General features: G+C 40.5%; 1 protein-coding gene across 1 annotated transcript in view; it reads right to left on the bottom strand.

Moving 5' to 3' along the window:
• Positions 1-209: 209 nt before the first annotated feature.
• The window catches only part of LOC130179228 (receptor-type tyrosine-protein phosphatase N2-like), a 231,040-nt gene continuing 207,318 nt past the window's right edge, over positions 210-23,931 (bottom strand). Inside the window, exons 20-23 of the mRNA XM_056392074.1 lie at positions 19,252-19,305; positions 14,054-14,118; positions 7,222-7,295; positions 210-3,385 (exon numbers count right to left, since the gene is read on the bottom strand). Of these exons, the coding sequence (XP_056248049.1) occupies positions 3,314-3,385; positions 7,222-7,295; positions 14,054-14,118; positions 19,252-19,305 (265 nt within the window). The 3' untranslated portion in view covers positions 210-3,313. The remainder of the gene's footprint in view (positions 3,386-7,221; positions 7,296-14,053; positions 14,119-19,251; positions 19,306-23,931) is intronic.

Here is a 23,931-nt window from a genome sequence, read left to right as displayed (position 1 = left end):
CAGTCTACTGCAGGACGCCGTTTTGAATCACGTCTAACTTAATGAAACTGTATCTGATTTAAAATGTAGCCAGTTGTTTCGGTGCTCTATAAAACAGATGTTTAACCGCCCACCCAGATGGGAAAATTATTGTGTATAAGTATAGATTTATATTTACAACTTGTGGTAAGAAAGAGACAAAAAAAAAAAGAAGAGACAAAACTCACAAGTCAAGATTGCATTACAATACTGCATCGACATTGAGACTTTATTCACAATCTGTTTACACCAATAGAACAAAATATCTTCTGTTATTATTTTTTGTTTGGGTTTATGTACAGAATGTTAATGCAACAGACCAGCCATCTATTGATACTTGATGGAGTGCGTGAAAGAAAGAACAGCTTTGAGAGAAATTGACCTATTGAGCGACCGCACTGCAAAAAAAACAAAAAAAAACGCCCAAGTTTAGTTTTAACTTGCATTAAAAGTGGCGAATGTGATAATCTCAAATCCTTCAATGCAGTTTCCCTTATTTCCACATTTTCATAACAACCATGACACTTTCTTTACACAGGCAGAAAAAAATAATATCCCATTCTACATCAAACAGGCTTTGATAAGGAGCATTTCTTGCAGCATGTTTCAGTTTTTGTGATGAAAAATGGAGTCAATTCCAACAACATGACAGCGGCTTGCTGCAGTGTTGCATCATATTGATGCTGCACCACCTTTCAACGCACTTAAACCACGATCTGCACCGGTTTAGAGATGATAATCCTTGGCTTTTGCACTGTTAAGGTCCTCGGAGCTTCTTGTGCAATAGATAGTCTGAAGTGAAGGTAATAGATAAAACGCTTGTTTGAGTTTAGAGGCCACAGAGAAGAAAATACAGCATACTCATTTGCTGAATAAACAGCCATGCACTAGAAGCATAGTGTATGCAAGTCTTATTGGTGGTTCCAATAAGATTCGATAAACAAAAGTAGGATTTGATGGATAAAATATTTAAAACTGTTCACTCACTATCAGTCAATTGAAAGCAGTGAAATTGCATTGATTTTTACACCGACTACGAGCTGCTTTCCCAAAGTCATCTTTAGGTAATGGATGTGTTCACCCCAAGCATCGGAGGGGTGTTTTGTTCTAATGAACCAAAACACTACTACCGCACGAATACTTGAATTTGACAGGTTATCAGCACTGTCCAATATACAGGCTACTTGTGGGTAATGTGACTTGTGTTTATCTGCTGTTGGAGGCTTTTAATTGTGCAGGATGAATCTAAAATAAACCAAATACATTTCCATTTAAATACAGAGCAAGTTCAATTATTTCTGCGTGGTAAAGACTGCTCTAGATTATTTCATTACATCAATTAATGTTAGTCTTTTATCTTATATGAGAATTAATGGAAACCAGCGGCTGCCTGGGAAACAGGTAAAATGCTGTTTCAAAGATGTGAAATACAGGAATATGATTTGGTGAAAAACCCATGTAGAGTGAAGGTACATGTCTATGAGTTTGTTTGATTATAAAGCAGGTCTAGGTTCTATATAAAAGTGCTCAGTCCACAGAGAAATGTCAGAAACTGAGCCGTCAGGAACTTTATGATGGTTCTTAAAACCACAATGATATCTTCTTACGGATCAACACTTCAAAAGTGTCAAATATGGGACCTCTAAAGCATAAGCAATAAATTGCCTCGGTCCTTTAATATTGTTTTTGCTCCTTTCATGTACAGAACAACAGAACAAAAACCCAGTCAGTTTAAAGATGGTTTTGGGAAAATCAGCCAAGTGTCACTGGAAACTAGTTTTCAATGCAACACATGTTCAGCGACTATACATGTACCAATCATCCATTAATGCTACATAGAAGAGCTGCTATTCAAAAGCAAACTACCCCCTTTTATCATAAAAGTACTAGTCAGAAACACTTTATTTTATAATGGCCTCATTCCAGTGTGCAGTGGTCCATGTTTAAGATAGGGACAATATTACTGCTGTTGAAGTGTCATAAACTTTTGGGCAGAGGCTAACTTCCTGCTCCCAGGTTATTAAAGACTCCATGTTCTTCAGCGTTTATCAGAGGGATTTTCTTTAAGTACCAGCACAGCAAACTTTTAATCCACAGGTTAATCCGCTGGAGTGAGGCCATTTTTTTTTTTTTTTTTAAATGAAGCGTTGCACACTAGCCTCGTTTTCCAGGTGGCTACACACACGTTTACCAGTACATCTATTGTGTTTTTATTAAGGCAGACATTTAGTGTTACTTCACTGACAAGCCGCGATATTGGTTGTCCACGAGAGATAACGATTCATGTTGAAGAAACACAATATTGCTTCTACTGGGATGATCAAAATTACACAATAAAAAAAAAAGAAGTTATTTAACCTCCTTTCTTAAAATAAGTGGGATATCTCCAGTGTCTTCTCTTATAATGTTCCACCACTTACTCTAAGGAAAAATAAGCCTTCCTGGGAGATAAAATATTTTGTCTCACATATACCTTACTGACCAACACTGGGCGCTTTTGAGTTACACTGTGACACTGTAGCATAATGCATGGAAACATGTGAACTAAAGCATGGCACTAAAAATCTGACACAGATACGATTTAGTGATATAGACGCGATGATCAACATCATACACTCAGTCAAAACAAAGACCAATCAGCGGCGTCAATTCGGTAAAACACTGAACCTTGCTTCACCCAACTGACACCCATTGTGTCAATGCTCATCTAGAAACGGAAACTGTAATAAATATACTCTAAACAGAACATAGAGGAACACTTTCATCAATCTATCAAAATGTGTTTAAATGCAGTGAAATGTCACTTTGGAAAACAGGCTGCATGGATCATTACAATAGAAGGAAGGTCTATCTATGTACAGGATCGATTGGACGGTTTCCTGGCACAATGTTTACTAAGATGGAAGGAGAGATGGAGATGAGGAGAAGTGAAGAGGAGGTGTGGAACAAAGAGGAGGTAAAAGGCGAGGAGACGAGAGGGAAAAGGAGGGAGGGGATGAGACGAAAGAGACAGTGACAGTCAGAAGACGGTGACGAGAAAAGACAGGAGGAGCTGGAACGTAAAGTGATTCGTTAAAATAGAGAGGATGACTGCGGGAACGAAGAGATGAATGGAGGACAGAGGGTAAGACAAGACGAGACAGGGTTAGACCGAAATGACAGGAGAGAAGTATGAGAGGAGAAAACAAAGGGAAGCAGTAACAGGGACCATCCTCCAGTTAGGACAGGGGAACGGAGGAGAAGAAGAGGAGCAGAAGAGAAGTGGAGGACATCTGTCAGAAGGAGGTGCTCCTTCCTACTGTGGAAGAACTTTCAGAATGGCGTTCACCTCCTCCGCAACGGCCGTCAACGCAAACTCAAACTGATCCTGAAAGCAGACAAAGAAACAAAACAAAAGAGAGAGAGAGAGAGAGAGAGAGACAGGGAAAGAGACAGGGAAAGTTAAAAGTATTGAAACACATGTGTGCTGCCAAAGAGGCCTTTGGCAAGATGATGAACCTGGTGTTCCAGCACAAACAACAACCTGGAATATCAGATTTGGCTGCTTAACAAAGTCCTGCAGAATCCTGCTTCCTTTAACACAGTAAACTGGGAACACGGTTTGTCTTCACGGGCCTGGCTTTGTGCACGAGGGCAGCGCCATGTTGAAACGGGAAAGGGCCAAACACAAACTACTCACACAAAGTTGGAAATATATTATCGTCTAAAATATCATTGTATGCTGTAGCATTATGATTCATCTTCACTGGGAATAAAGGGCCTTGTCCAGACCTGAAAAAAAGGCTACATCCACACTAATATGTTTTGATATTAAAACGGCAATTGTAGCGTTAAAATACAGCTGCTAGCAAAGACAACAAGGTCAGTAACACTTATATTTTATTATCCATGTTGCTTTCACCTGGTAGTTGAGGCTGATAGGACCCAATCAGGAGAGACCATGGATGTCTACGTCATCGTTTCCAAAGTCTACAACTCAGCCCCAGAGTTTCCAAACTAAAATGCGTCCAGCAGAGTTTCCAGCAGTCTCTGTTTTAGGCGCTCGAGTCCTCCGGAGTAGTGTGGACGCCAGGAGTAAACGTAGCAAAAGAAACTCATTTTAAAACTAAAACATAGCAGTGTGGAGTTAGCCTGCAAGTATGCGAAGGTACGCATGTGGGCGGGGGCGTCAAAAAGAGGCAGGACTTCTTAGTGGGGGTTTTTTTTCGCTGTCAGGATACACACAGTCTGCCCTAATCCAGGTTGAGCTGGTGGGGTTGTATATCCTGCAACCTGAGATTAAGACTGCAGACACTAATCAGGGCTGAAAACACTGATCTCAACCGCCACCGCATATATTTCTAGAAAAAAATAATTAAATCAATGTTTTGATTTAAAGTTGATGTAATTTAGCTAAGATGCAAAAACAGCAGTATATCGTGTGATTTGCATTAAAACACCTTTGTGTTAAACATTAGTGGCACTTATAATCCTTAAATTTGAAATATTTCGAGGTCAGATTTAGTCACGGTCAGACAACCTACACATGCTTAACATTTAGTTTACAGAAAGTGGAAGGTTAAAGGAACAAACAACATCTTCCTTCATCCTCCTCAGTGCTGACGCTGCGACTCAGGACCACGGGGGGAATCAATGTGAGAGGGGACGCCAGGGGAGCGCCGTGACAGCTGTTTGCTTAGGATACATGGTTTAATAAAGCCTGGATCGATACGGACAATGTTTTCTACACATCCTGGCTTTTCTTTCTAATTATGTTCAGAGATCAGCTGGTAATTGAAGTTTCCAGACTGGTCCGGGTGTCATCCTGCTGAGGCTGTATAGAGGTGTGAATTACAGTATGTGTATATATATATATATATTATTCCAACAGACTTAAAATCTTTCTGTCTTTAAAACAAGATCAAATGTGTATTTAACTTTTGTTATCTATATTATTCACTCGTCAAATAATTAAAACAATATATTAAAAATAAAAAAATTTATCATTCTGTTGAGCAGAACTGCGAGGCTGCCACTGGGAGCAGGTGTTAGCACAGATTATCACCATCCATTTGAATTCTATACATATTCCTCCGTGATCAGGCCGAGCCTGACTGTAATCCCCGCTAAATTTCTTTTCAGAAATCAATTGATCCATCCTATCTCACAACAGGGGCACAAAGAACACCAGCTAAGCCCAGACTTTGAGATAAAATACAGTTTTAATGGAGGTGTGTTTGATTGTTAGAGAGACTGTACTTGGACGTGAAGGTCGCAGGTTTGATCCCGGCGACTGTCAGCGGCTAAATATCAGATTCACGAAGGACAAGGTGACATTTGTGACTGTGGAGACGATCTCTCAAACTAACTTTCTTTCCAAACTTCCCCGACAGAGCCGCCATCTTCAGTAAAGCCAGTGATGAGGCCTGATGATCAGATGTCAGCTGTTTTAAATGAACGTGCTGTAGATTACACGGCAGTTGTTCCCCTGATGTAATGTGTCATTAATCATTTGTTCCGTTTTCTTTTTCTTTTTTAACTTCATTCCTTTTTTTCCACTTAAATCTTTAATTATTTATCACAAACCAACAACACCAAATAGTGTGAGCAACACAGACCAAACCGTGGTTAGATACTCATTCAGCTCTGTTGACGTCGCCACTTTGACTTTTGTATATTGTCCATTTTCTAAATTTTTCACCTAATTTAGATTTTTGTACTCTCAATGAAATATGTCAGTTTATCCATGAGAAAAATAACTGTCAGTGAGGGCTGCATGATATGCAAAAAAAACAAATCGTATTGCAGATATTGCGATATTGCAATTTCAGTTGGAATGAATGTTTTTGCATTTGACTTTCACTGAAAAAAATTCTTGTATCATACAAACATACGTCTGGAGAATATGATTTGTAGGTCTGGGCGTCTGTGTAGCACCACACTGCTTATGGTGCTAACAATGCACAACAATGTTGTGACACATTTTACCTAAAATAATTGCAGCTCCTGCAATTTGCATATTGCACTTGGCCATATTGCGATTTCGATTATATTTCAATTCATTGTGGAGCCCTAAATGTCAGCCATTGGTCCTTTGTTGGTGGTTCTGCCCTTCTCCACTTCCTTATAATAGCTTTTTACTTGCTACTAACAGTATTTAACCTGATATCTGTCGCTTCCTGTTAAATGACGTTCAGTGAAATTACAAAGGTAAAGTACCATGCAACTCATAGGGATCTTATATTATTATTTATTGAAATACTTCACACAGCATTTTGTGATCTCCAAAAGACATGTGTGATCTATATCAAATGATCCACACTCTGTCCAAAATTTCTGCTCTCGGTTTAACTGCTTGCTTTTCACCTCTGTTGTGATGAAGCTGTTTTTTCAGGAGAATTTCCTCCATGTGATGGATCTCCCGCATGTTTCGCCAATCGTCTTCTGTAATTTCCTTCTCCCATTTCTTTTTTAACTGAATGCTTATCCTCAAGGTTTATTTTATCATTCTTATGCTACTTTCCTCAGAAGCTTTAATTATGATTTGGATCACACCGTTCACTTCCTCGGAGGGACTTCCTGGTTGTTAACTAAGTGATCAGAATCTATTTACTGTCTGGTCTTTTGACGGAGCTGCTTAAAACGACCACTGCCTATGTTTTGTGCCAAAGCCAAAAAGCACTGAGGAAGTTAGTAATGTAACAACATGACGGTTGCACAAGGACAGTACCTGCAAAGTCAATAATCTAATGATTTGGGAAAGTAATGAGATTACAGTAGCGCAATATACCATGTTAAGGTTCTCATTAGCCTTTAGTGAAAACCAAAAGGATGTGACGTCACAGGTCAGTGGGGAAGATAAATAAATACTGAGCAGTGCTGGAGCTGCATGGGCTTCAGATGAGACACGAGGTGAATGTTCACAGAGACCTGTGCTCCAGTGACTGCACCTTTACCCCCAGTACTGGTTCTCAAAGTGTGGATGTGCTGGTCTTCAGTGTGTCTAACTTCAACACCACAGACTGATGTTTACCTCCTCTCTCCTAGCAACCTATACCAACCCTAACACTGAGTGATGCTACATCACACACTTTATCCAATCCATTCACCCTAAAGCAGCACACACTACTCTATGGTAAATAATGTGTCGACAGGATCTTTAAAATGTAAATCTTAATTTATCCACATGAACAAACAGGATTCAGGTGTGTGTTACTGTGTTACCTTGGTCTGGACCATTCCTGGCCTCTGGTCCCGAAGGTGCTCCAGAGTAGCTGCGATATCAATTTCCTTGGCACCTATCACACACACACACACACACACACACACACACACACACACACACATTAAATGGTGTTGGACAGTATTCAAAGGGTGACCAAGTTAATCCAGCTAACATCTGTCAATCTGGTGTTTTATACCGACTCCCTTTAGAACGGCAAAAGGCGATTACATTCATGCTCTTTGCACAAACAAACAAGCACACACACACACACACACACACACACACACACACACACACACTCACTCCACAAACAGCTAGGTGGTGGTGTTTTGTTGTCAGAATGAAGAAAAGATAAAGAGTGAAAAGAAACTGTTAAAGAGGAAATCACAGAGCCGCGCGTTTGTAGCATTTTCTAAAAGAAACCGAGCTGATCTCAAAGCCCCTTGTCGCTCTTTGACGGTCGTCCTGTAGCTTTTGAGCTCATGGACGTTGCCCACCACAGCTCTATCAGCCCCTGCCAAAATCTGACATGCCTGCTTGTGTGTGGTGTGGCCCCTGTGCGCGTGCCAGACTGGCACCGTGCCCCACAGCTGACAGCAGCGTGGCTGCCGGCAGTCGGCTCAATGACCTCTGGCCGAGCACTGCTGAGATTACTATACATTGTGATATATTACAATTACATGATGATACTTTTGGGGATGAGCACAGAGAAACGTGTCTGTTTGACGTGATCTTATTTCTTTTCTCAAGTTTTTACCAAACCTGAGACTTGATCGCTGGGTTTGTAAAGTGGCTATAATTTGTTTTTATATTAAATGACAATGTGGAAATGCTCACAGAGCATTATCCTCTCCGCTTTATGGAGCTTTATAGCGAGTCCATGTTGTTTAGCTGTTGACATCCATAGCAGAGCATTTAGCAGCTATTTGCCTCAGAAGCTGGTAGACACCAAACACAAAGCCAAATGAGAATAAATACTGGACTTGAAAGGTGAACAGAAACACAACTTCATGAATGATAATGTTGTGCCATAACTGGATGTATAAATATGCAACTGCCTAAAAAATTTCACAATATTAGCATCCAGTTATTGCAGGTTATTCCAGCATTTAGGCTCAAGTCTCCAGACTGTCCTGTAAAAAAAAAAATACGAGCCCATAGGTCGTCCGTGCAACAGGTTATTATGACTCATAGTTACGTTATGTTGCTAGGCGACATCTAGTGGTCGTAGTAATTATGACAGGGGCAAAGTGCGGTGATGTAGTATAAAGAGACAAAGTCCACATCAGGAGGAGGTGGTGGTGGATGAATATGACACAGGAGAGCGGGGTTTGATTCCCATGTGAAAGTAGCAGTTTATGTTGTTTCTATTATCTGTTCAATTAAGTTAACCACATTGTTATTAATGTAACCATGACAACAAAGATTGTCTTATGTTGAGGAAGTACTTATTTTAACCCAAATCACAATCTTTTCCTAAACCTAACCAAGCCATGACCGTTTATTATTGTAACCATGGCAACTGAGGTCCGGTTGGAGGAGTTGATGCATAATTCCATAAGTTTCATTGATGATGTTGATTCATTAATATTGTAGATATATATTAAAGTAAATAAATTAGATGATGATGAAGATCTAGGGTTGAATGATCTTAATGAACTTACAGTATATAAAAAATAAAGGTGTTAAAAAGGTTGTTTTTGTCACTGTCAATCTAAACTGTGGGCGGTTTTTCTCTTTTCTCAGACAAATGTCTCTTTGCAAGCACATCTTTTCTTTTTAAAATCATGTTTTTTCCTTTTGAGCTCAAATGGACCTTATGTCACTTTATAATGTCAGAAGAGCAGAATTAATAGCTGCAGCTTCTCAGCCATTAGCTGAAAATAGAGCAGGCACACAGACAGAGAAACAAGGAGAAAGAGATGATTTGAAAACAGAGGGTAAAAAAAAATAGACGTTGAGGGGGAAATGAAGACGTCTAAAGGAAACAGAGAGAAAAGAGACAGGGAGCAACGATTAAATTCAAAAAGAACAAGAGAAAGAAAAAACATTTTAATTTATTGTCTTTCTAATCGTTTTCTTCTCCCTCCTCCTCCTCTGTCCAAATTCTGAAGAAACAAAAAGCGCAAGAATCCTCGTTACTTTCTTCTTATTGTGACACATAATAACACTGCTTCTCCTCGCCTGCATGAAGAGGAAAATGAATGGTGGGAGAACTGCTCATTCACACCGTTTTCCCTTTCTGTTTCACAGGTTTTGTGAGCTTTTTTTCCCTTTTCACAACACAATAAGCTCCATTCTAGTCAGAGAAGCTGCAACACACTACTCACAGCTTCAGTTTTTCTTTTTCTTTTTTTTTTTGGAGGGTGGAGGGGACTTAACAAGCCGAGGGCTATTGTGCAGGTTCTGATAAACCTCAAAATGGACGACATTAAGAAAAAAAACCCGCCTCCTTGCAAAACTCTCCCTAAAAGGAGATGGTAGAAGCATGAAAAAAAAAAAAAAACCCCAGCCTCATTTTGAGCTTCCCTCCTATGCAAGAGCCTCGCTTCAGGGTGGAGGTCAGGAGTAGGACTGAGAAGGGTGGGGGGGGGCTATAAGAGGAGGAGGAGAAGGAGGAGAGAAAGATGAAAAAAGAAAGACAAGGCCCTTGAGGAGGCCGTGAAAGACCCACGAAAGCTGAAGCCGAGGGCCAAGCTCACCAGCTGGACCTGGGAAAAAAAAAAAAAAAAAATGTGGGATGGTGAAAAGCTTTCCAGCACTCGATGGGTTTCATTCAGGTCTTAAGATGAAGAGATGGGTGGTGGTGGTGGTGCTGTGAGAAGGGGGTGACATTAGAGAGAGGAGGGAAATGGGTGGGGGTGCCTTTTGGAAAAGAAGAAGGAGGAGAAAAAAAAAAAAAAACTAAAATCGTGAGAACCATAGCAATACCTCCTCAACCCTGCAACACCGCCATAATTCTCCGACGAATTTACAATTCATTCCTTACGAGAAAAAGAGTGGGAATGGAGAGGGCGAGGGGGGGGGAGAGGAAGAGGGAAGGAGGGAGGGGAAGGGAAACAGGAGCGATTCTGTGTCTGAGAGGGTGGAAGAAGAGGAGGAGGAGGAGGAGGAGGAGGTGGAAAGTGTCTTTGATCAGGATGGAGGAAGCCCGCTAAACCTGGGGGGCTCCAGCTTCTCAGGACAGACAAAAACTCCCCCAGAATGAGGGGGGATAGAGAGCTGAGAGCAGAGATGTAGTGGAGGGAAAACCGGCCTGTTTCTCTAAAGGAGATTTGTCAAGAACATCGCCTCGGAGACAAATCTTACATTTTAGTTTTGGTTTGAAGGACACAGACGTGGAGGGTCTAAAGGAAGATGCTTTTAAGTTGTATCATGGAGTGTGTGGTGAAAATTCATGGAACTGCAGTCCCCTTTAGTTAAAGTGGAGACGTATTATCAGCAGAGTGTTGCGGCATTAACAGGATGTGTTATTGGTAGCCGACTGATGAGGCTACTATCGGCCTGACTTATGGGTGAAGGAGTCAAACGGAGGCAGGATGGGAAGATGTACGACACACGATTACAGGAAGAGATTTTAATAAGTTGCGGCAACTAATGCTCTGACGTAGAGCACATCTTCATCACCACAGCCTCTTCTTGCTTGATGTTGAAACACCCTCACCAAGATATGTAAGATATGAGCAGTTGAGAAATACAAACTGTAACGATGGCATTGATTCAGCATTGCCATGAAAATATCTTTGATTTCTGTCCTTGTATCATTGGATTATTATTATTGATAACTGTAGCATTTAATTGTATCAGGTGAAGTAAGAGCTAAGTTTTCATTTTTTCAAATGATCAAAGGTTTTGTTCAAAATATATTTCCAAATCACTACAAGAGATTTCCCTGTGCAGGAGTAGGATTATAATGCAGCAGAAAAGGGACAAGTTAAATACATATACCTCAAATACGTATCGAGTGCAGTAATTACTTGATCATCTTCATCATCATCATCACTTTACTGAGCAGATATCAAGGGAATGGAAGAGCAAATCAAAAATGATGCACACTGACACTAACAGAGCAAAGAGAAAGAAAACAGCCGACTCCCAAAGGTCTCACGGCGTCACTGGATTTTTCTAACTCATGGCTTTCATGTTTTAACTTGAAGGATTACAGATTAGCAGATTCCACAACACTCCAGGTTTAAACCTCATACAGAGGACTGTCAAAACCATCCCATTTATTTATGTCACACACTGATGTGTTGCTGAACACTCACTTTGCTGGGTATTGAACTGTGATACTTTTATGGACCGACCCAACCGGTTTGATACTATTGAGGATGGAAAAATGTCTCGTCATTCGATACCTGAGGAGTAAAAGTGTAAATCTCATCAGCGTCAGTGAGCCAATCAGAATGCAGCATGCTCAGACCAAAGCTGGTGATTGGCTGTTTATTTACTTTTTTTAAGCTTGGTCTCTTTACTCAAACAAAAATTTGTACCGTCATATTTATTGTAATTTTATTTTTGTTCAAACAGATTTGATGAAATTGATATGGCATCAGTACAGACACCCAGCTCTATTTACTAAACCCTGACCTCAGACTGATTCCTACGTCATTAACAAAGAGATAATTAATGAAATACTGTTTAAATCTCAGACTACTTCTTCTTCTCAGACTTGGCCTCAGTTTCCAAAAATGGAGCCAGTTAAGATTTCCAATCTTCACTAAATGTCAAGCCAAAGACTCAACTCTATGATCTACTAAAACTATGATCAGTGCGTCACACTGAGGTGGATCAATCTGTGTTTTCAGGTCTGTTTCTGAAAGTTGCCCCTCCACACTGAAATACTTGCATCACTGCCATCATCAGCTGGTTACATCTGTGTTCAGTCTCCTCCTGCTGTGCATCATTACCTCCACTGAGTTTCACTTGTGTTTCTGTTGTCAGACATTTTTCATTTTTGATTTTTTTCTAAATGGATTCTCCATTTTGGAACTGGCTGGATGAGAATTAGAAACTCAAAGGAAAAAAAATAAAATAAAAACAATGTTGAGAAAGTAAATCTGAGATTCAACTCCCACCCAGCCCCACCCCTTTCCTCCCCGGGCCCCTGGGTGCTGAAGAGAGGCCCCGGGGCCCCTGATCACAGTGTGACAGCCTGGGAAAAGGCCCCTGATGCCCGACTGACCCTTTGATCTGGAATTAAAGACCCAGGAGCTCGTTCTGCTACAGCAGCACCACCACCACGGGACACTTCACACACCCACACACACCCACACACACCCACACACACACACACACACACACACACACACACTCTTATACACACTCACAAAGAAACAAAAAGATATGCACACACACACACACACACACACACACACACACACACACACACACACACACACACACACACATAAACTCAATGTGTAAGATCTGAGTTAACTAATCGAAAATTTGAAAACTAACTTTAACTTTGTTTATTGTGGGTTTTGTCTCTTCTTTGACAAATGAATTAGTGCAGTGGTTCCCAATCTTTAACAACTCATGGCTCAATTGAAAATCTCAAAAACATCTGACCCTGTGAATTAGACTCAAATACAAGTACAGGGAGGTGGAGAGAGAGTCTGTCACCATAACTGCACAAAGGTGAAACATAAAGAACGATTACACTCAATGGATAGTGAAACGGCAAGTAGATGAACCGATGAGCTAAATATCCACAGTGCCAAACATCTGCCTACACATGTGTGTTAATAACAGAATATCAGTTTTTTAAATATCATGGTTATCGTCAATACCTGTATATGGTGACAGCTCTGTACTGAAGCTTAAAGAATTAGTTGCTTCACTACTCGTCCTACACAGTAAACTATCTTTAATAGGAAAAGTTGCCTTTTGCCTAATTTTTTCAACAACTGTCATACAGGAAGCAGATAATCACTTATAAAGTTAAAACCATCTATGAGGGACTTTTAATTTGAAGGCACAGTCGTCTGTGTGGTGGTGAGGTCATGAATTTGAATATGTACAGCACAAGTTCAAGCTTAAAACAGATGTAATCATATAAACTGAAGAACTAAAAGTCACTTTTGCTCCAAAAAGAATATCAATCTAAATACTCGTATATTTCGATATAATTAAATATAATCAGACAGAAAAGGCACTTCATTTAATGCCGTGTCATGAACTGCCAAAGCCCCCATGAAATGTTCAGTCCCCTTCATAATTACTACACTGTGTTTATTATATCATACTCTAATTATAGTAATTATCATGCACTCACAATGTGCTTCAAAAGCACTGGCTGTGAGTCCTGATGACACTTGAAATAAAGTGTTCATGGACGACTGTGTTCGATTCTAAACTGTTTATAGACCTTAAAGCAGGAACATACTTCTCTAGTTTCTCTTTTCCATAACATACTCCACCTCCGTTTCTTTCCCTCCTTTATCTTGTCGTCTTCCTTTGGATTTCATAGAGTTTAAATTTATTAGTATGTCAGGATGGAAAGAAGCTGCTGCCAAATTGTTGCAGCATCCACTGAGATAATGAAACAGATATTAATTTGCAGTAATTAAGTAAAAGCTTGTTTTCTCTGGCTCGGCGACGTGATTGAGTTGTTTTGTGTTAATGGAAAATGTCATTCGTACCTACTCATCACTTTAATTATCTACTTAAATACCATTATTTTCAATGCCATCAACCAACTTTACATTTTACACATGATATACGTTGCCATGGTAACATCTCTGCGCACGCATGCACGCACACGCACACACACACACAGTAGGTAACAATGGAAGACGGGGGAAGGGAAAAGAAGGCAACACCCACCTTTAGCCATCTTGTTGAGGACCATGTCAATCAGGACGTAGGTCCCAGACCTTCCTGCACCATCACTGCAGGGTGGGGCAAGAGACAAAGAGACAGAGTGGAGGGTGGGAGGAGAGAGAGAGAGAGAGAGAGGAGAGAGAGAGAGAGAGAGAGAGAGAGAGAGAGAGATCTGGTTAAGTACTCAGATTATTACTTGTCATCAGTTAATGTGTTTGATTATAATTTTGACACAGCACAGCTTTGCTAATTTGTCCATTTTTTTCTTTTCATGATAATATTTTTTCACATTGTTATACGTATAGAAATATATACATATATGTACAAGGTAAGAAAACCTCTGCATACACCAGCCATTATATGTAAAACTGAGTTTTTATTGCATTAAATCTGTTTGTAGAAGATTGTAAAACCTGGAGAAGCAACATTAATAGCCACAGGCCCAATTTGTGTAGCAAGCCCCGGTTCTCCCAATAGCCACTCCATCATTGTATCCAGACAATGATGGATAAACTTGTTTTTTCTGGAGTGAAGACGAAGGTAGCCTGACTCCAGAGTTAAACATGACTGCAGCAGTCTGAGAGATTTAACATTTATATTTATAACAACAAGAGCGCAGCTCCAATATTTCTTTCTTTTTTTAGACATGGATGTAAACACGTTCTTCTATTCTAAAAAGACAAAATCAGAAAGCGACGACACACAAACTGATAACACCACACACAACATGAATTACACTCTGTGATGTATGTGGAGAGAATATTTTGAAACCTAGATTCAATTCAAGGGTTGAAAATTGATGTCTTCACCCCTACTAGTCTATTTCACTGGTGAGTGTGTAATCCTACAAACTCAAGTGTGTGTGTGTGTGTGTGAATATTTCATTTTCGCTGGGGCCCTAGTTATTTTCTGCAAGCCCACGTGTGCAAACACACACACACACACACACACACACACACACACACACACACACACACACACACACACACACACACACACAAACACCGCTCAATTACTGCCACTGGGTGTGTTGAATTATACAGCTGTGTGTGTTTGTGTGTTTATGTGCATGTGTGTGTGTGTGTGTGTGCGTTCTACACAGATACTACTATCACTCTGATCTAAGTGTGTGTGTGTGTTCGGTACAGGTTATTACGGTGTGATGAGATCTGTCGTATCGCTGCACCTCATCAGGATCATTACAAGCCGATCAAAGATATGTGACGTGTGTGTGTGTGTGTGTGTGTGAGACAGCAGAAGCCTGAGGGCTGTGAGTAAACATGTCAAGATGTCTGCTGCCTCCTCTCACTCTGTTGTCTGTCTCTGAGAGACAGAGAAAGAGGGGCAGAGAGAAAAGAGGACGATAAGACAGAAAGAGACATTGGGAGATGGAAACAAGAAGTCATGCTCTGCTCTGCTCCTTTGGTTATGTTTTTCTTTATGTCACTCATTCAGTCATTGTTTCCCCTTTTACTTTGTAAGACTCTTGTTTCAGATACTTCTGATCGTTGGACCCTCCCTGATTAGTTTCACCTGTCTCCCCTCACTGTTGTGTGCTGTCTCTAAGGGCCACTTCATCTTTGTACTTTCTGTCAATTTCTCCAGTGTTTAGTGATCCTGGTTTTGTCTTTGGCTACGTTCACACTGAAATGTTTTAAAACTAAAACGATCTCCGTTCAGATGAGCGTTTTAGCTCCATAAAAGTTCCTTCTCCTCCTGAAAGTTTCAGTGTGAAATTCGAAGAAGGAGACTGCATCAATTATGACAGCAGCAATGATTTGTGGTTAAGACTCAAGCTTGTGGTTCTGATCTGAACCAAAAAGAAAAGCTTTCATTTTAAAATGGTGTTTTAAAACCAAAACAATCTCCGTCCAGACAAGTGTTTGAACTCTGAATTAGATATAATCTCTATCCATGCTAACACACCTGAAAACACATATCACATGAGCATTCACGAACAGTGGCCATTTGCATGCCAGTTGTTTACAGATTGTCTCTTGTCTACTCTGCAGTTGGTTAGCTGCAGAAAATACTACAAACAAGGAACAGAAAAGAGAATGAAATGCAGAATTTAACTGCACAGCAGCAGCTAGCAAAGACAACAAGGTCAGCAACCATGGTAACCATGGTAGTTGGGTATGATAAGACCCAATCAGGAGGCGAGGCGGTTGTCTGTATCATCGTTTCCAATGGTCTCCCTTTCTCCCGTCCAGACAATGACATTAACAGTGTTTCTAAAAGTCTCCATTTTGGGGGGCTTGAAAACTCCAGAGCAGTGTGGATTTAGTCTTTGTCTTCTCCCTGTCCGATATGTTTGCTTTCAATTCTGACCGCTCACCTTTCTCACAAACCTGTTTATTTGCAAGTAGAACACCGTTTTTTTTTGTTGAATCCAACATTGGTTCCATCAGTCGTTACACAAGAAAAAGCAGAGATGGACAAAAAATCTGACAGAAACAGAAATGGCAGAAAGAGACAGAAACCCAGAGAGAGAGAGAGAGACAGACGCTCTCTGAACGCTGTGTGATTATTGAGTTTCTGCATCTGCACTCTTCTCTTTGCTCACTTCTCATCCTGATTGCTTCACTCTGCTCTCTCCGTACATTAGGCTGATAAACGGCTGTGCACAGTTGGCTCTGACAGACTCGTTTGAAAGCTCTACAGGACGAATGTGAGAGTTTCTTGATCCTCTCATTACTATATGCTTAGACAGGATCGGCTGGTTGGGCTTAGGAATGAGCTTGGATTGGTCCAAATCGGGGTTTACAAGTAAGAATATAGATCTCTGCTCAAGACCTGGCGTCTGACGTGAATTACTGAGGTTAGAAATGCCACAAGCCGTGACAAAAACAGCTTCATCTGACCACAACAGAATCTGTTGTTGGGTAATCTGTTTATTATCCAAGATATAGGCAACAGATAAATGAATGTAAAGGTCCTACACACATCTCCTCGAGTTACATCTCCCTACTTTTCTGTTAGACTGATGACTTCATCAAAACTCCCATCATAGCCCCGCCCACCTTCAACCTAACAAAAAGTCTACAGCGTCATTTGTGCTTCCTTTATATATAAAAATAAATACTTCCATTTCAAACGATATAACCGTCACTGCCCACATACTTCCATCCGTCATTTACGTTGGCAAGGACGTTAACTAAGACATCCACTAGAGCGCAGCTCAGAGTCAAATGTCTCTGACAACAACAAACATGGCGACGGTGGAGGAGGTCACAATAATCCACCACTTAAGGAAGAGGCAAGAGATTAAAGGTAAAGTAGTCATTTAACTTTTGAATTGTTAGCAGTGCTAGTAACTCTCTCTGTTTGAAAAACGTTGTAACCATTAACAGCAGCTGGATTTTCAAAACAGAACAACTAAACTTGCAGCTACACTTAGATCAACCGTGATAAGATACCGTAGATGACCGCTGTTCATTTCCTGTTTGAAAACAATGGTCGTCTTTCAACCATGACCGTGCCCCAACCTTCATGCTGTGTTTTGACGACAAAAGTCATCCAAGGAAGTAGTTATTTGAACTCTTTTCCTAAACCTATCCCAGAATTTTTCTGCCTAAACCTAACCAAACTGTACTGGTCCACAAGATTAATCACGTGTTTATTATTGTAACCATGCCTCCGAAGGTCTGGTACACCTACACATATGTCTCTGGAAATGACCAGAGAACTCTTGATATTTGCTTCAGAGACAATTTAATATCAAGTGAGGAGTTTGTATAAATCTGTTTGTTACTTCAGCACCATGGACAGCGTCATGCTTTCATCAATACACAGCACAGTCAGGCTGTGGGCTGCAGAGGGAGGACGGAGGTTAACAACAGTTTGTGCTGACATATCTATGAATGAACTGGAAAAAATCAGTCAAATTAGCTGGTATCTTTAACAAATATGCTCATAATCCTACTAATGGTATAATTTAAAATAAACAAAATGACAGTGTCAAATATGACAATTACCTGCTAACTCCTTAATATAGCACAGGGTACAGCAAACTAGTCTTTCTCTTGTTGTAGACAGTCGGGCTGCAACCGTAGGAAGTTTCAACATAGAACATGTGTCATGGCGTCATGCTGTAACTGTCCCTTCAACCGACGCTGCTTTAAGTCGCTAATAACAGGAGGCGCTCCACTGTGTCGTATCAGAGTGTAGGGACAAAGGACCTGTATGTCCGTGCAGGCTGGAAGACTTACTGCAACACCTTCATATACATAAACAGGGTGTGTGATGGTATTCACATGACCTCTAAACCAGAAAACTAACATTTCTAAACGAAATGTACTTATATTTATAAAAGTAACTAGGGGACGTCGGTATTTTCCAGCTGCTGTGGCTGGTGCTTCATAAAGACAGGTTTCATACTCTGCTGCAGACTGGCAATTTAGCTGAGAAATGAAGGCACATCGTCCTGGAAGAACCATTACACCATATTAAATAATAGATCACTTAGTGGAGGAGTGAGCAGACAGACAGAACGGCAATCTGTTACGGAAGTTTTTTTTCTTCTTCTCTCTAATCCAATCATCGCAGGATGTTTCTGTAAAAACTGTGGCAGATTTTTCTGTTAAATACCGATTTAATTATGTCTCACTGGTCTGAGTTATTTCCTCAGGTAGTGGGGGTAGATGCAGATGTGATCACACACGCACACACACGCACACCCACGCACACCCACGCACACCCACGCACACACACGCACACACACACACGTACACACACGTAAATGCAAATACAACAGCTGCATCACTGCCTACCTCTATTTACCCCTCTCTCCCTCTCACCCACTGGCTCCAACTGTCACATTGTAAACTTTGAAGTGCCTCCAATTAAAAGTTACCATCCTCACGGACAGTTTGTCACATTAAATCACAACTCTTCAGCTAATTTCTCATTTAAAATGTTTGTCATCCTCCACATGCTGACCAGTGATGAGAGCTGGTGAGACATGAAACAGCAGCGTGGACTGGAGGAGGACAGATACCACGACAGCTTCAAATCATCGGAGCAAACATTTTACCAGTAGAAGTGCCTGTATATCTTGTTGATATGCTTTTTTGCTCATTAACATCATTAAAAAATCACAAGCACTATGGAACAGATCTCAGTCAAAACAAAAAAATTAATAAAAAAACAAAAAAAAAACAAAAACAAAAATAAACATTGTTAGCTGTTGTTCTACTTGCCTGCAGTGGACTATGATAGGACACGAGCGTCCCCGGTAGCACTTGTTAACTTTCCTGTAAAAAACAGAACAGACAGAAGAAATCAGTGTTAACATGACATCACACATGCAACAACACACAGTCAGAACACAATGTACTTTGGGCTTTAATAACAATGGTACAACATGCACAGTACTGTTGGAAAGTATAGTTGCACAACTTTAACATATTCACAAAACGATTTTCTGAGCTTGTGATCTCCACGTTTTCACGTTAACATGTGATACTGAACATCACGTATCATGGCCTTAAGTGCACCATTTGTCGCATACCACTTACCACATGTCTAAGTAATTATCAGTTTACCTTAACTTCAATTAGTTCAACATGATATGTGTCAGTAAAAACAGGCGTAATAACTTTTCCATTGTGCAATGTGCACTTGGCAGAATGAGTGTGATTCAAGATTTAAAAGATCCAAGCCACTGTCTCCGACAACAAAATTGATGACGCAAGATGTGATTGAACCACAAGTAACAGTTGAACTTCTCTTGTCAAACAAAATTTAGGTTGCAACAACTTCTGATGAATAAACAGAATCAAACTGAACAAGAAACTAGGCCAATAATTAAAGAGAAAGAAAAAATATCTAAAAATTTCAAAATTTCAATTTCATAATTGATTGTCTTTCTAGCGGCTGTTGGCCAAACTTAAAACTTTTGTGTCCTGGAACTGATGCTCTGAGAAGACTGAAACAAATCCGATGATTCCACAGTTCAGTGGTGCTAGTCTATGAACAAAGACAACCGAACACGGTGGATGAGCTCTGGACATTTTTTTCATTCATTATTTTCAGCACTAGAGTAGATTTGGATCAAACAGATCTGTTACTTTCCACACAATGTACAACATGTTAAAGGTACACTCCGTTTATAATGATGAACCATCGACATGCTGCTGTTCTCTTCAAACAAAAATATTGGAAAGTTTAGGATAATCTGATCTGGAAGAACAACACCCACTTCCTGTTTGGAGCTGAAATGTAGTCCAACAGATTTCTCAGTAGCTCACAATTATTTATTAAAATGTCACTTCCACCCACATAACACATTTAAGATCTACACACATCCTTCATTGGTGGAAACATTGTTCTTCCATCAGTACCCTGAAATAAAGAAAAGATACTTATTTTCTTTCTTCCTCGGTCCACGGAAACTTTTATTTGAAGAATGGCAATAGTCACGTTGGATAATATTCTACAACATAGGAATATATATTTTGCGCTGCTTCCATGCATGCATAAAAAAGTCCAACTGTGTGTTGAAAACCACATCCCACAAAAAATAGTGGTGGAAACTTCACACCTTATTCATCAAAATGCAGAGCAGCCAGTGGATCTATACAAACACGCAGCTTCTATCTCAGCAAGAAGCAGTGAGCCGTGAGTCTGATCCCAGCTGGAGATTCTATTTCATGGTGATGACTCTAAATAACAATATTCAGCAGGAACATATTATGTAAAGACATGGTGAGTGTGTGTGTGTGTGTGTGTGTGTGTGTGTGTGTGTGTGTGTGTGAGATCCATAATGCATCATTCAGTTAATGAAAGAAACCTCAGACCTGCAGAGTTGAAGCTTCTTTGTTTTTAAAGTTTCCTGGGTCAATTATTTTCAGGGTGAATTTCATGACCTTTGGGTTCTTAAAACCTCCTGAAATCCTCAATGTAAAAATTTTTCCCACATTTCAAAACTTCTTTGGGAATTGAATATTTTACCTTTGCCAAGGTGCTCATGATTTTGGCCATCTTTCTTGTTTGTTAGTTCACAAGACACCTCAAAAACGTTGCGTATTTCAGTGGGATTTAGTGTAAAAAGTCAGGCCAGACAGAGTAGAAAATGACATTTTTTTTTACTGTGTAGCAGGACATCTTTTTGTTATAGATTTCTTAAAGAGGCTTTGAACATTTTAACATTTTGTGCATTTGTGCGTGTGCATTTTGCTTTTCATGATTCCTCAAGTTCTGATATATAACACACATGAAACAGAATAATATAATCGTCAACCATTGGCCAAAAAAAGAGCAGAGAACTGCTGTTGATGTTTTTAAGGATTTTCTTGGAGGAAATGTTTCAGTGTTAAATTAATTTCTGGAACAGCATCACACAGTTTAAATGGGGTTTCCTATCTGAAGAGTCTTGTAAACACACAGAACCTGAAGGCAGTAAAAGCCCCTCATGTTTTCCTCCTCCACCCCGACCAAAACTGAGAAGTCAGAGCTCACTGCAGACAATCAAAAGTGATGTTACCATGGAAACAACTGGCAGAGGATCACCAACAGGAGGGGTTGGTGGGTTGGGGTGGGGGGGGGTTGGGGTGGGGGGTGTTTTATAGAGGGGTGTGGGATTCAAAGAAAACGCCCCGTAAGAGAGAGAGAGAGAGAGAGAGAGAGAGAGAGAGATGGATCAGGAGTCAGAGAGAGACAAAAGAGAGGAAGGGAGAGATGAAGACAGAGAGGTGGAGAGAATGAGAGGAGGGAGGTACATAGGGAGGAGAAGATAAACTGATGGAGAGAGACTCAGAATACGTCCACGACGAAGACAGATCATTTTTAAATCACTATATATGTGTGTGTTCAGGTTCAGTCCCCAGCCACCCTGAAATCTACAGTCAGTAGGTAAATGTCCTCGTCTTCATCACCCTTCAGCATCTCAGCCAACAAATCTGCAACATGGGATCAATTTCTCTTTAAATGAGACTAAAACAAACCCAACACATGCAACCCATGCATGCACATATGAGAACCCTGGAGAGCTGGAAAATGTATCTGCGAATCATTCATGAAACGTGACGCTGCCTCCATTTCCAGTCTGTATGCAAGTCTACATCATCACCAACACTGTTCTGTTTCTGTCATCAGGCGGCTGAAAAAACACAAAACAGTGATCTGATTGTGGGAAAAGTGAAGTGCAACACACACCGCTTGTGTCGCAGAGAGCCATTTGACACCTGTATTTCACAACAAACCCATCATAGGGACAGAAGGAGCGAAGGTATAGTTGTCTACTATTTGACAACCTGTGAAGAGAATGTGTGAGAGTCCTGTCCAAGACAATTAACAAATCGGAAAGTGGAGTCATTGTGGATCGGCGTGCATCAAGACGCCATAGAAAACAATGGGTGCAGGTGTTTTGTCAAAAGGCACCGGTGTGTGTTGCACTTTATTCCTGCACTGGACACTGAACAAATCACCATTTTATGATCGTGAAGTCGTGTAAAATAGGGACAACTGTATTGTGTGACTGGTTATATTGACATTTAAAATACAAATATACATTATATATATATATATATATATATATATATGTATTAAAAAATAGTTTGAAATGTAGAAATAAAAAAATAAATATAAAAAATAAAAATTTAATAAAATCAATAAAATTATATATATATACTGTATATAAATAAAATTAAACAAAAAAAAAATCACTAAACAAAAATCCCTGTGGAAGTTTAAAGTAACACTCTAGTTAACTTTCAGTGACAGTAAGGACAGTTGTGTATGTATGTTGTGAATGTGAGTGTTGCTTTCTTAACTTGACTGCCACCATGTCTGACCTCTGTTTACCTTGTGCACCACATAAGACCACTGCATCAGATTTATCCATTCTGGTGACAGACTAGATCGTCAGCAGCCAAAAACAACCGCTCAGCCAAATCAAAGAGGAGAAGATCTCTTTTCTTAGTGTGGACGTATTCTCAGACCACAAGTCAGAAATCATCAAGTGAGACAAAGAAGCAGAGAGGAGGGTATGAGGAAGAGGAAGCGACAGATAGAGGGTGGGAGAGAAAAAGACAAAAGCGTCCAAGAGAGGAAGGGAGGCATGGTGGAAGAGATAGGGGAGGAGGTGGGAGGACATCGGAGGCAGTCAAGCAAACCATGAGCAAGCAAAAAGGCAAGAGGTCACCTCAGGTCATCGGGCACAGCGAGGAGAGAGAAAGAGGAGAGAGATGAAGGAGGGCAAAAGACGGGGAGGAGAAGAGGGGAATAAAAGAGGAGTAAAAGGGTAGGGAGGGGGGGTCCGTGAGGCCCCTTGGTTGCAGAGTCACAGTCTCCAATGATCACTTTTGTGACTATGCAACTGGGCTTATATTACTAGCTGCAACATCACAAAAATGACACTGGCAACCGCTAGTTAGCTGGTAAAACGGGGGAGGGGGGGGAGTACAGAGAGGATTTGTAAGCGATGCTTCGGCTCAGTCAGTTGTGAGTGAAGTTAAAAAAAAAAAACATGCCGGCACGAGCACAAAGGAAGGAGAGATGTTTCAGCTGCCATCCTGAAACCATCGAAGTGGAAAAGAAGGAAGCACCAGAAAAAAAGGGCAGGGTTGAAAGTCCCACATCCGCGGTAATAAAAGTGAAAAATATCTCCCTGTGCGTTTTCTTCATTGTGCTCTGACCCTGACGCCCTGTGAGTAAAGGCAATATTTCCTAACTGATGGTGGGTGGTGACGCCCACCAGACCCTTTTATAATAGCTGTGACCACAAACTCTCACTCTTGATATCTCACCTAATTGATGTGCGCCAGCGACGTGGCGACACCGGGCCTATATATAAAACCAGGTTGGGGTCTATCGCTTGAGAAAATCCACAGTGAATCAGAGAAAAAGGGGCCAGGGCAGCTCCCACCTAATAGGCAATA

This window comes from Seriola aureovittata, chromosome 12, assembly GCF_021018895.1.
Source record: "Seriola aureovittata isolate HTS-2021-v1 ecotype China chromosome 12, ASM2101889v1, whole genome shotgun sequence".
Lineage (NCBI taxonomy): Eukaryota > Metazoa > Chordata > Actinopteri > Carangiformes > Carangidae > Seriola > Seriola aureovittata.
Note: the sequence above shows the minus strand (reverse complement) of the source record. Positions and strands in the feature narration are given on the sequence as shown.